The 14,483-nt window shown below is 48.8% G+C and overlaps 1 protein-coding gene across 1 annotated transcript; it reads left to right on the top strand.

Moving 5' to 3' along the window:
- Window positions 1-10,086: 10,086 nt before the first annotated feature.
- On the top strand, window positions 10,087-13,926 carry L228DRAFT_270807 (hypothetical protein; the record flags this gene model as incomplete). The annotated part of the gene is made up of 7 exons (XM_018335455.1): window positions 10,087-10,797; window positions 10,899-11,011; window positions 11,095-12,582; window positions 12,649-12,729; window positions 12,803-13,011; window positions 13,127-13,616; window positions 13,695-13,926. The coding sequence occupies 7 exons, from the start codon at window positions 10,087-10,089 to the stop codon at window positions 13,924-13,926; spliced, it is 3,324 nt and encodes a 1,107-aa protein (XP_018185607.1).
- Between the last annotated feature and the right edge of the window lie 557 nt (window positions 13,927-14,483).

Raw genomic sequence — 14,483 nt, 5'->3', positions numbered from 1 at the left:
ATCTGAAAGCAGACTCATTTGATCATAAGTGATCTTCTCAGTGTCTGCTGATGCAATGGAAGAGCGTTGCGAGAGCCGATCCAAAGTGTTCAGATCTTTGTCGACTCGCATCGCGGTCATTTGACTGAGCATCTGCGGCTCAGTCTTCTGTATAGGAAATGGATATTTTCGAACCGCCGATGGCAGCAAGTAGTCCTGGGATGAATTTTTTGAGACTCTTCCACCCTGCAGATTAGCACTGCGAAGCTGATGACCAATTTCCGAATTGATTTCTGCTGTGGAATTCTGAACCATTTCATCATTGTCATCATCTGCGTTATTGAACGAGAAATCCTTCTGGCTTATTGCTTTATTCTTTCCAAAGGACGTTTGAGTTCCGTCAACGCTCCCTTGCTCGCCAGTTTCATCAGTTAAGGTATCACTTGTTCCTTTCTTTATGCATTAGTGGACATTTTCCCGTGCTTAGACCAGCTTGGCTATCCCACTCACCTTTTCCCAGCTCTGGGGAATGGATCTCAGCCAGAGGCTCTCTGCGTCGCCAATTTTCGACATTCTTCAAGTCCTTCAATCCCGGCCAATCACTTTTGCTCTCGCGTACAATCAGAACACTCTGGAGATTCTCAAGTTGGGCAGATACCGTCTGAATTTCTCCCTCCAAATTTTCAAGCTTGATCTTGGCATGACTAAGCCTGATCGACAGTCGTTTCATTGTACTTTTGATGGAGTCTTGTTCTTCCTCTGATTCGATCTTCTCGTCCATCTTGAAACCATTCGTTTTCCACAGCCACGGCTTGATATTGTTGAAATTCTGGGATCCATCCAGATCAGTCGGGCGACCCTTTTTCCTATCCCCCATTCCCCTGCTCCTCGAATCGCTGATAGTTCTTAAAGCGGTTGTTTCGGGGACTGTATGCCCTAGTTTCGTCAGTACATGCTATTCAGGACGCTCCTCTCGAGATTTGGCTTACGCTTCGTTCTTTTGTTGATATTTTGCTTCGCAGCTGTCATGACTTCGTCGGAAGTCAGCTCCTCTATCATTTTTTCCGCATCATCAACCTTTCCAGCTATGTCCCGCTCCGACTGATCGACACTGCTCTCTGAAGAGCCCGCGGTTGACTGGATAGCACTCGAAGATACTGGCCCGTACAGAAACGTCTCGAGCTCACTGATGTCAATCAATTTATCGGGCATTTCTTTTCTATCAGCTGAGTTTGGCGGTGTTTTGCGCCTGCTCATCCTTCATTAACCCAACCGTATCTGCGGAACCTGTCTACAAGGGCATATCAAACTTACGACTGCCTTTCCTTTCGCAGATGTCCTTCCTCCATGGCGTCCGTCATTGTTCACAGACTGGAGCGTAGCTTTCAAGGGGTGTATGCAGAAGAAAAAGATGAAGGAAGCTGAATCTAACATCTTAAAAGAGTTTCGTGGCAAGAGTTAAAGAGCCCCTACGTGACGCACGAAGGCAATTTCCAATGGGAATTGGGGCGTCACCTCGGAGTTATCTTGGTTTGCATGAGCGCAGCAAAACATGTGATGAATTAATTTGATCAATTCACTATTCGATAGTTTTCTGCAGTGTGCCGCATTTTGTTACCTTTTATACACTTAGCATATGATGTGTTTCCTTTCGATCCCTCCCCCCTTCCCCACACCAAGAATACTCTATGTATTTCAATCAAATCATCTTTGGGCGTATTCAGCTGTGTATACCGGCGATATCGTGTTTTGGTTTAAGCTCTGCGGTTTTTGGCTTCTGGATCTTCCTTCAGCCCTAATTTCTCGTCTCGACCTTATACAGGAGTCGTCTTTCGGCTTCCTGCATCTCGGCATTATTGGTCAAGTACTGTTTTTGCAGACCAGCTCTGCGTACAGCATTTCGGACATGCTCTGTTTAATGCATCTTAGCTTTAACTCTCAACCCCTGTGCAAATAAGCACCTAGAATAGGGGACCAATAAAACGGGTAGTTGAGAAGGGTTGGATAAAACGTCCGGCATCAGCAGGTACACTATGCTTGATCAATTGTGTTCCAAAGTCCTATGTATACTGGTTTGTACATTTCTTTCTTTTTTTTTTTTTTTTTTTTTTTCCGTCGCACTCTAATGGCATAAACTCTTTTTAGGAGAGCTTCATTATAGTTCGTGAATCGCAGCGATAGATTTGTCGGGACAGAAGCCGCTCTCTACCTAGCTGAATCAAGGGCTCAGAAGCTCGTCATAAAAGCGTGAATTGCCATAACTTCGCCTGAATACTTTGCAGAGAGTTTGATAGCACCAAGGGCCAAATGAGTGCGCTTTGACCCAAAGAACACGGATCAAGAGGTTGACAACCCAGACTTGAGCCTGAAATCACTGCTCAACAGTGCCAAACAATTGAGTCTCTGGGGCTTGTATCCGACCCGAACCTGTGGAAGGAGTGCCCAAGGGATTGGGACTGCTCGCCAACTAAAGGAAAGGATAAATATCGATCGAGACCCGACGATTTGATAGATCGATCTTCTTTGCTAGCGTGGATACTATGGGTCTAAATCATGAGTATGATTGACATTTTGACACGTCTGAGATTTCGTCTGATGCATTTCCCTCCCTTTCTAGGGGACACGCGCCAGCTCATATGCCACCAAAAACGATCTCAGTGGCTTTGTCTAAACTAGTGTTCTTGTGCTATCAGCCATTTTCCCAACAGACGGGAATAATCACATTCGGCTGAACGCCAGCATTGTTGGCTTGCTACTATCCTCAAAAGTAGCAACTCAAAGTTCATGACGAAGCGCATGTCGGCTTGGATCGGACCGCATTACCGCAGCGCATGCCGCTACCACACTACCTAGGTAGATGGTGAAAGTTTATGATTCCTTCTTCTCCCGCTGAAAGGTAATAGAACTCCATCGTTCCCGGTCAAATGGATCAGATTTGCGCATTCTTTCCCGCGCTCAATCAATGTGATGAGTCAGATTGACAAATCCCTTGGTAGGCTTGTTAGCTTCCCTTTGTGCAGCTTCAATTACGCTTTCGTCATTATTAGTTGCCACTATTACATGCAAATGATGCAGTAGAAAGATCCAAATTTTGACTTGACGTCCGAAATTAGGTGTATGATAACCTGCCAGTTTGATGAATTGGTCTGCGGACTGGTTGCTCTCAATCATCACCAGGTTGGGCTTTTCTCGCCTCTTACGACCGCGCCGATTTAATCAAGGAAGTTCGGCGTGAACGGTCACTTATAAATTTGCCAACTGAAGCACTGATCGGTATTATCTCCATTGTCGGAAAAGCTAACTTCACTCCACGGCATGCGTCGTTCAATCTGGCGGCAAATATTTATTAATGTGAGAGTGATCAATGAGCGTTGTATTGACCTTGAGCATGAGCCCACGGGAAAATTGTTGTGGCTAGTTTCGCTGCCGCTATCTAGATGCTGGAGTCCCGGAAAACTAGAACATTATACCTAGTTACCTACTTCTGGATCCTTTAACAAAACCAGCCATTATCGATCCTTGGAAAGACCGGAGATGCTCGGGCTTCGGAGCAAAATTACTACTGGGGCAACCCCATGGTGAATTCACTGGATACTGCAGGGGTCATATCCCGGTTGTGAGGCCCTTTTTGGTGCAGTTCACCAGGCCGCTAACAATTGGGAATTCTACAGTACTAGGAAAGCCTTCCCGGCATTATCAATCTCAAAAGTATAGTCTTGAACCACAAATATTCCCGTTTTGCGTGTTTACGGGTAGTATGAACAAAACATGGGATGCTGACTGCAGATCGTCCAGGGCAGGATATTTTCCCTGGTTGCGCCTATTTGGCTACCTTCCCGAAGCGAGAGGAATCTAGGGGATCAAAACCCGGCTATAACACCATCTTCTAGTTTGAGCGAGTCACAATATCCGTTGTGGCAGCCAAGGGGAACACAAAACTCGCTTTAATCCTCCGACTGCGCCAGCGGCGGACAAGTTCAAGGCAAAAACAGCAAAAAAGGCTGAGACAACGGCTCGTTTGTCCTACCCTTTGTGCCGATGAGGCTGACGCCCCCAAAGGCGGTGACGGAACTCTACTCCTCGCTGATGCTGTTCCTGGGTTTTTACTCCGTTGCATAGCATTGAGACATTGCTGTGATTCTCCATTTCATTTCATATCCCAATTCATGACCGCCAAGAATGGATGGATTTCGTGTACAGCAGAGGATCGACGCATTTCTGCATCAAAAATGACATTACGTGATATGTGATCTATTGCTCTATGCAGACAGATGGGGCCGGCGGAGCGGCGTTTCCTGGTTGCGAGGAAAACGGGTCGAAAACAAAAAACGCTCGAGATCGGTCACGAGAAAAACGAAGACAATTACTTGCATGGGAAAGACGCAGCGTCGATCCATGCAAGATTGAGATCATTGTTTCTCTGTCGAATCAGCCCCTACAAGCAGATTAGGGGACCCATTCGACGTATACCTGGTAACAAGGAACGATCGATCTTCCTTTTTTAACATTGCGGGGCCGGTAAGGCAAAATGTTAGATGTGATATGTGGAATATGATATTTTCGATACAATCCCAGCACGCCCCTCTTTACAGCAGTAGGTATCATCGGAGACTGTGGTCAGAGTCACATTCCAGATTTTCTGTCTTTTTGCACGACTACTCAATATAGCTGTTGTCGCGCGCCAATCCACTGAGCCAGCGCTGCAGGATGTCGATTAACTTCCTGTGCCTATTTTTTCATTGCCTACACGGCGCTGTGGATCCCCGAAGGCACATTGATGATGTTCACTTCTCGCTTCCGATTACTTTATTCTACTTGATCATCCGAACCAACGGGCATTATATCCTCCGGCTTGTGCAAAGGCCGTCAGAAGGCCCCTCGAGTCACCATCGGCAATCCCGTGATATGCAGGCCAGAAAAAATGTGTGGTCGCACCTTTCCGCCAACCCAAATGCACAATGTGCTGGGCTAGACGCAGCTGGCCGCCCTCAACTATCTGATAAGACGGCTTCCTGCTTTTATAGCCTTTGACTGTGATGTCCTGAAGACATCATCCCTGCAATGTATGATCAGTTACATCGCTGGGCTCACTCTCCCTCGAAACGTGCTCCATTGGTAAAACTGCGAACAACCTCATTGGCGTCTACAAATCAAATACTGTTCCGTGCTTTGTACATGCGACTCAAGAAGCAAGGTGTGAGCGACCTTTTCTACGAGGTCACTTCCTGAATATATAGGCGTCTAAGGAAGCATATTTTTGCTTAAGGCCAAGTTCGTTGCTTGAGCATATGGCCACGGCCATGGGCAAATTTCCTGCTATGGCGGTCCGCTTACAGCTCAATATGCCATCAACTTCCATTTTTGACCGAATTTTGAAGGAAGGCCTCGGGCTACAAGGATACACATGCTCCGTGTTTGAGTTGCTGAAAGTATCGACAAACTCATGATCGACAACGCCAATCGCTTCTCCGCACCAATGACGAGCAGTTGTACCACGGCCTGGGCTTAATCGTCTACTCGTAGCACTACGCCAAGTGCGCGCCATTCAACCCCTCCTGGGCCCGACTCTCTTCTCTTCTCCTCTCGGGAGACCTGAATTTGAGCTTGTCCCCTCCGCTGGGAGCTGGCCGGCCTTAAATTGAGATTTTGGGCACCTGGCACCCAACCCGACGACATTGTTCTAAGACATCAAGCAACGGTGTTGGGCCACGCGTCGACTGGCGACGGGCGGGTAGGCGATACCGTCTTGGTAGGCTCAAGCCAATTTCCAGCCACTCATAAGGCCTTTCGGTGTATATTTCCGAGGGCTGCCCTGTTATATTGTCGCGATATTATTGTAATCAACTTATGGCTCTAACAACAGTTTACCGTCCACCCTTCAATATTAATTTGATCCTATGAAACCCCGCTTCTTTTTACATTTACGTTTTTTAATACCATGTTTGGCTTTCGTGTCTACTGGCGCCATTCCATTTGCGCCATCCTGTCCACATGAACAAGCGGTGGCGGTCGTTGGGTCGGGCTGCTTATGAGACGACAAAATCCCGATGCATCCATTATGCAAAGCTGATTTGCGTGACCTTGAGTACCGTTCCCTCTTGTGCTAACAAAAAAAAATTATCAAACTGCTTTCTATGGTCGACTGCACGTAAAATGTTCGGAGATGACATCTTTGTTCGTGCTGGTGTAGCGCTCGAGCCATGCAATTACATGTTCTCCTTGCTTGGCATAATAGGTTGACCCACAACTGCGGTACCTGGCGCATGATGCCATATCACCGCATTTATGCTTCTGTTGATCATGAGATGTGCAACAAATCTGAACATAATGAAGGGTGGCTGCAGAAGATTAATTTGGTCGTTGTCGCCGCCTTTCTAGCTGAGATGGTCAGCAACATTATAATGGGTTGGCGGTGGTGGGTACATTGGAGGCGAGAAACAAAAGCCTAATCGTTCCATGGTTCTCAGGCCGTCTCTTAGCTTAGAGTAGCTGCTCGCCTTGGATGGAAGATGAGCGACGGGTGGGCCCGCCGGATCCAAACCTTCATTGCTTCACTAATGGATGGGGGCGACGGAAAGTCTTGTAAGTTCAAAGGAGCTTTCTGCAATAATGGATTGAATATTAGCTTTCAGCTACCGTCGATCAGGTACGATGGAACCTAAGCTGGTGATCGGCCCAAAGGTTCGGTAATGTGTTCAAATGCTTTGATATGATATAGGGCTTGCATTTTCGAATCTCCCCATATCTACCACGGGGAAGATGGTAAAGAACTCAAATGCGTCGATGGTAGACTCTTGATATTATTTACATGAATATGAACTAAATGAGCTCAGCCTTGTCATGCAAGCAAATTGCATCAATTTGTATGAGAGAAGGCACTGCTCATTTATGAAGGAACAGGCGTGAAACAGTGGGCTCATGCGAGGCCATTTTGAGTAAACAATCATGTTGATTCACTCGTCCGCCCCCTTTTCGGAATAGCTACAAAAAAAGCCATTGCACTCAGGCTTGGTTTGAAGGAGAAAGACATGACTTCTGTGGACAACAGTGATGACTTGATTCGTCTGAGCAAGAGAGTATATGTGATCATCAAAAATTGACGTCGTTGCAGAAGCTCCTAGAAACGGTGCATCCCCCGCGTCACTATGCAAGCAATATTGTTACAGCCTTTGCTATTTGATCAAACCACCAGGTTCCATCTGTGCAGCCCGAATCAGAGGTTTGCATACGGGAATTAGGCGGTCAAACGGTTTGGAGCAAGGATTGATGTATCAATTTACCCGTTACAGGCCGTTGAATACTACCTTGCAAGAGAGCTTCAGCACGAAGAGGATCATCATCCGCTGATACAGCACATCATTTAACCTCGTTGAACAATATCATTAACTGGCAAAGAAATTAAACTTTCTACGCTTCTATGACGTTTACACATTCTCCCATTTGACGCATTTGTTTTCATAGGCCCATGAGCAGAGCTGCTTCTGGGATATTCTTGAGAGAAAGGCGGATCGAACCGAGATCGTCATTTACTTCTCATTCAACATGCAATGCGGGCATAAGGTTCATCTCCCGCCCATCTCAAGTGGACCAGGGTTGTGTATTTGGAAACCTGACCTCGCACAGAATTTTCATGTCGCTGTGGGTGTTTCTCTTTTGGAAACCAGGATGTAAGAAGAGCAACCACTTGGACGCCTCATCGCACAAGGCAAGCCACTACAATGGGGTCACGAAACCTTACACTCCATCCCTAATCCTTACCGCACATAGACGCCATGCTAACCTCTACCTACCTTACTCTTGGTTCCATACCTACGGTAGGTCGGTGCTGATTCCATGTACCCCGTCGGTAACTCTCCCACCCTTCTCTGTGTCTTCTCTGTCGGCCCCCGCCCGTCCACTCGTTGACGATCTATTTACGCAGCAGGCTGACACGAACGCAGGGAACTCGAGGACACAAGCGCCCAATCATCCGTTTCGCCTCGTCAATTCGTCCGGAAATGAGATTAAAGTAAGTTGGAGATGGGATTCATCAACCAGAAAAAGAAAACAGCATGTGTGGACTGCACCAACGGAAAATCTGCCTCAAAACAAAGGATATTCTACTATGGCTGCGCACTAGGCCTCTAGCACCACGGGAATAGAAAATGCGTTCATTAGGTAGGGTATGCTTCGTCCTATATCGATTTTTTGAGGGGAAATTTGCGAGCATTCGAAATGAGAAATGAAAAGCTGGCCCTGGGTTATCTCACCCTGTCACATTATGGTCACAAACGCTGCCTGCTGCGTGGCGGCGGGCTGCGATGTGATGCTAGGATCTCCAAACATTAACCGCAAGCCACCAAGAATCTACCTCGATGTAGGTTAAAAGTCTTGCGAAAGGAAAAGTACCTGACTGTATGTTGCTGCTCCCACACATTTCTCATCTAGAGCTCTGAACCGTTTCAAACTCTGAAAGAGCTAGGGCAAGCACGTTCAGAACTTGGTGATTGGGTTCTCAAAAAAAACGAAGAAGAGGAACCTGGAGGGGGGAGGGTTTAGAGACTGCTTGGATTTGGACCCCTGGCGCATGCACGACGGCCAAAAGGCCATGCTCCCATGGAAGGTCCCGACCGACCCACTCCGCTTATTGCGCCGGTGCCACATTCGAGACCGTCAGAGAACGATGACAACGCTAACTTACTGGGTCTTTGTGTTGTTTTCCCTCGTTCATGGGCCTCGCACCGACCAACGCAGAACTACCGAACGGCTCTGACTTCAACTCCACGGCCGCGTTGCTTTGTTGCGGGCCCCCCCCTTCCCGCCGCACTTTTTTCCACCCTAAAACTCTTTTGCTGCTCTGTCCACCGCTTGCTCAAGGCGAAATAGGACGGATATCCTTGTCGAGCTCTGACGAGGGGCGTCCTTCCCCCCCTCAATCTAGTCTTGATGGCCGCAACACCAGCACTCTTTTGGTGTAGTTCTATCCCTGCGCCCTGGGTTTGGAAATCAAAAAGATACCCAAGGCGAGCCGCGCGAATGGACAAAACGCAGAAAGAATAGTATTACTGCTGCCGCGGCCCTTCATCATCGTTATCCATATTACATTTGGTCACGAATTTGCGTTCTCCGCGCCCATCTCCGCCACTGTTCCTAGCTTTGAGCGAACCGCATCGCGTGCGACCATCCCTTCCCCTCGCGTTGAATGAGCTTTTGCTGCCCTAGCTCTGGTCCTCTTTTGGCTGGTTCTCGGTCCCGACAGCACAATTGCAGCCCCCTCCAACAAACCCTTTTCTGTTTACCTTTGAGATCTAGATTGCCGATTCACCGGTGTCCTTCGTCACTGCACTCATTCCACTACTGCGGAAGCTGGTGCGGTAATAGCAGTAATAGTAGTAGTAGCAGCAGCAGCAGCAGCAACAGAGCCTCCGAAGACCACACGCGTACACATTTCGCCCTCGGGCAGAAATTAAACCGTCACCCAGCCGTCGCCAGGCTTCTTTCGTCTTACCCCGTCTCTTACGGCCTTCGGTGAGTGCGATCCGCTTTGGGGATCCACCGTTATCATCCGACGCCCTCTTTCTTCCATCTCCCTTGGCGCCTGCAGCGCCTTTAGCTACCGACCCTGTGCCACGGTAAACTGCCTCTCAGGGGGCCTGTCATTGCGGACTTGCTTTTTAGTGCCAGGGGCGTTCGAGTGGGTTTGTTGAAACCGGCTGCGCAGCTTCTTCACGGCGTCAATTTGCCTTGCGTGAACCCCGGAAGCTGTTTGATCGACGAACCGGGTCCGGGATACACAAAGCCAAACATTGCCGTCCTTTTGCCCTTTCCCGCTGGAGCACTACCCGGGTAGCGGATCGACCTCGTGGGCAGAGAGATCTTTTCCAATTTGTCCGTTGCGCCTTATCCAACCCTTTTCGCTCCGATACTTCGAACCTTTCTTTGTGTTTCCCCAGCGCAGATCATGTATTGGATCGCGTAGATGACGGCCTTTGACGAGTCCCAAACACCTCGAACCATTGGGAAGGAGATCTACGACGGTCACATAATATTATTGTTTTTCCTTTGTTTTCCACTTTAGTCCTCAAGTGGAGCGGATGGACGCAGTAGATATCAACCCCCGAGAGTAAAATGGACACAGCAGATCCAGAGGCCAAGCGTCCACGCTTGGGTTCCTACAGCGGACCGCCACAATCTCAGTGGGCTTCCGAACTGCCGCCGCATCATCATACCAACCATGTCAGAGCTCCTCAACCGCCGCCGTCACATCTTCCTCCACCGCTCTCCTATGAGCCCATGTCCGCTGAAGGCCGGGCATTGCCACACCCCATGTCGCACAGTTATAACAATCCTCCTCCTCATCCGGGCTACTCGGCGCCTGTAGATCCTCCTCGACCCTTCCATCCTGAACAGGTCTTTCCTCGACCTGGAAGTGCTACAGTGCCGCCGCCGCCGCCGCCGCCGCCGACGACGACACAAACCGATTCCCAACAGCATCCACAATTGCGGCCTCTGGCGGTGCCCACCGTCCACGACGGGCCCCAACATCAGCAGCACCTGATGGACCATCATCCACTTTCTCTGCCACATCCTCCTCCTCATCCTCACCATCACGGTCCACCGGTTCACGAGAGTCTGCCCAATGGTGTCGTTCACCATGGCATGTCCTTACCGCACCCTCACGAACCTATGCCAGGTTCCGCGATCGATCATAACGGCTCATACGGTCCATCACCTGTATCCGCGCCGCCGGCTTATGGGCCAGGAATACCATTTGGCCCACCTGCTTTGGTCACCAGCATAGTAGGACCTCCCAGAAGGAAAGCAATACGCGCTACACAGGTTTGCCACCCTTCCCACTTTGGATTTTCCTATCGGTGTACCTCATTCTCGATGTTTTTTTCCGCGAGCCTGTGCTAAATTGCTATTTTTTTTTTGAGAAGGCCTGTGACGCGTGTCGAGCACGGAAAGCAAAGTGCGATGAGGGTCGTCCCTCTTGTGGGTTTTGCAAGGAAACACAAAATACTTGCGTCTATCGTGATGTACCACCTGCCAAGTAAGAGAGCATCCTCCTCCCCCGGTCTAAACATTTTGGCGTCTGTATGGTGTATGCGATTGTCAACTGATGCAATCTTATAGACAAGATCGTGCGCAAACTCAAATGGCGGAACAACAGGCGCAAATAATTGAGGCTCTGAATGCTTTACGTGCAGAGTTTGCTGAACTTCGAAAGGATTATTTTACAGACAAGGCCAGGCATATGCAAGTCTTGCAATCACCAAAGTCCGAGCCGGTCGACTCAGTCGCATTCGCAGCTCAGAGCTTTGTCCCGCCAGAAAGGCCTGCCCCGGAACGTGCAAGCCAGCAGAGTCGCGTTGAGACACCGACACATAGGGACTCTGAGGCCCCAAACGCTTATGCCCCGACAATGTCTCGAGCAGAATCGATGAATACAGAGGATATTAAAGTAGAGGAGCGCATTGGAGAACTCTCCATTCCCATCGAACACACGACAGCCGCTCAGAAACTTTTGCGATGGCCCTCCATTGCCGATCTTGCCAAGGCTAGCGGCGTCGTGAACGAAAACTACGTCATGGAGGGAGAGGAACGGCGAGGTCTTCTTCGACTCTATGGACGAGGCGAAGGCCTGGATTCTTTTGATGGTGGTAGACCTGGTCCGCTAAGCCCTGCAGCCTCGCGAAGTTCAGAACAGGATGGTCGAATCATGAGCCCGGCTAGTCCTCCTTCGGAGGGTTTATGGGGCACTGGTCTGTCACCGCCGGCCATGGAGACGTACAGAGCCCTGCCTGAACAAAATCCGTTTACAAGTGGAGCACATCAGGCGAGCTATTTAAAGTTGGATGCCAAAACAATTTATCGTCTATTCGAGAGCTACGTGAAGAACGTTCATATTCTTCATCCCTTTCTGGACAAGCCGCGACTATCAAAAATGATCGAGACCTTTGTTGCTCGATACGCCACTTCGACTTCAAATGGGCTTGAAACGCCACATAGGGACAGTCAACGAGAGTACCACGCACCGTCTCATAGAGGCCCGAAAAGGAAGCGATCCCTTGGGTCCACTGCAAGTCACAGCCTTCCCAGTAACGGATCCTCCCCGAACCAACAGTCCAATATGGCGACGCTTCCTGAGCGCTCAATTAGCACTGCTTTGGTATTACTGGTTCTTGCTCTGGGTAGAATCTGCGAACACAAAGATCCCCTCCCTGCACTTGTATCGGAATATGGACAGTGGGACCCGCCAGGGACTTACGCCTCCTTTCCAGTGCAACTTGACTCACCTCCGATGCTGACGAAGCAGTCGCCCTCATCACGCTCTCCGAGTGACTGGGGCCGACCGACTCCACCAAGTCGTCGACCGTCGATTGAAACTTTGGCATCGGAGGAGCGGAGAGACCTTCATCTAAAAAACATTGACGTGATACCTGGATTGGCATACTATGCATATGCTACGGATATCCTTGGGAACCTACATGGGGGGAATGACCTCCCCCATATTCAGGCGAACCTACTTGCAGGCCTTTACGCCGGTCAGCTAGCAAGAGTCATAGAGAGCTGGGCCTGGATCAATTCTGCAAGCCGAGCCTGCCAAGTGCTTATACATCCGTGAGTAGCATGAGTCATTGACAAGTATAAATGGTCGGTGTACTGAAGCCAAGATTAAACTTGCAGGACCAAATTCACACAAGAAAAGGACGACGTGCGGCGCGATCTGATCGTGTTTGCCTTTTGGACATGTTTACAATTAGAAAGGTGAGCAAGATTTTGCAGGAGATGTGATTCCCTATTCTATCTTTTGGATTTCCTTTTTCACTAAGACTGTTAGCGATATTCTGGCTGAGTTGGATTTGCCGGCCTCTGGCATCTCCCGTTATGAGGATTCGGGGATTGGATTTCCCTTGGGCGTCTCTTTGGGCCTTCCCCCGGATGCTCTTGGCGAGAAGCCGGAAACTCTGATGATGATGTATTATTCGGCACAGATCCAGCTTCGCAAGATTTTGAATCGGGCTCATTCTGCATTGTATTCTACCGACAGTGAGTTTCCCTTTAAGAGGAATTTAAAAATGTTTCACCAACAAGAGCCCACTCCCGGCTATTAATACAAGCAACATCCGCTAATCTTGGGTGCTATCGTCTCGATTTCTTACAGAAAATTCAAAGCATGCTGGTTGGTCAAATCTGACAAGCAAAGATCTCGCGGACCAGCTTCAGAGTTGGCGAGAAACGCTTCCCACGCGGATGAGATGGTCAGACACGGATCCGCCGGCTACAGACATTAATGCTGCTCGCCTGCGTGGTAAATACTATGGAGCGCTCTATATTATACATCGTCCTTTTCTCCATCATGCGATTCACCCATTGCAAGTTCCAGGGAGTGCTCGCGGCTCAAAATCCTCGTCCGCTTGTGTATCGGATCGACAGGGCGGACAAGACTCGCCTGTGTTTCAGAATCTTACCTCTGATAACTCCCGACGCGACAGCAAGGGGATGCCTCCACCTCGGAGAGATGTTTCGGATTCAACACAAACAGTCCAAGAGGCTGCTGAGATTTGCATCAAAGCTGCCATGCAAAGCACCATTGCTTTTGATGGCGTCCATAAACGGCCAATCGTCACCAACATATTTGGCACCGCCCATGCGTAAGTTTTTAAATTTAAAACTTTCTGAACCCCATTTTCCGAGGTCTAAATATTTGTCTTTTTTGCTTTGGACATTAGTCAATTCGGCAACATGCTAGTTCTTGCGGCAACGTACCGATCAAACTTGGGTCACTTGGTCCCGCGGAAAAAGCTCGACGCGCTGCTCATCCGTACGATTTACTTCCTCCGCAATCACGACAATATCTCTCCCACTCTCCGTTACGACGGCATAATTCTTGAAGGGATCCGGAATAAGCTTTTTGGAAATCAAATCGCATCATCTTCTTTTTCATCGACCGGCAGTCAATAAAGCGCGCACGGCCATTATTTTTTATACAATATGCATGGGTATACCTCTCGGCGATTTTTCTTCTCAGTCTCCATGACATTCTATTATATCTCATACCCTTATAAATTTGAGTCCCACTTTTCGGTCTTGTAACCATCTTGGTTTGTGTCCAATTTTTTTCCGTCTACTCTTTTTTTCTTCTCTTTTTTTCTTCTTCTGCTTTGGCAAAACGAGTCTCTTTCATCCACATCATCATCAAGCATCATACTTTTCGACGTACAGCATCCCTTCCACACCTCATCTGCTTCATCGTTCACAAGCTATAACAGTTCGTCTCGACCCCTCGCATCTCCCGCATCGTCATCATGATATTTTTCATTTGAGTCCACCACCCCACCATCACCACCACCACCACTACCCGAAAAAAAAGTGCTATTACGCGTTTTTTTGGACATACGTTGCTATCGTCACCAGGGCGTTGCATTATCTATCTATATCCACTTTCCCATTTCTCTCTCTCTCTCTCTCTCTCTCTCGCTCTCTCTCTCTCGCTCTCTCTCTCTCGCTCTCTCTCTCTC

The sequence above is a fragment of the Xylona heveae genome (assembly GCF_001619985.1).
Source record: "Xylona heveae TC161 unplaced genomic scaffold L228scaffold_11, whole genome shotgun sequence".
Classification (NCBI taxonomy): domain Eukaryota; kingdom Fungi; phylum Ascomycota; class Xylonomycetes; order Xylonales; family Xylonaceae; genus Xylona; species Xylona heveae.
The sequence above is the reverse complement of the archived record's forward strand: the minus strand, read 5'-3'. Positions and strand labels throughout refer to the sequence as shown.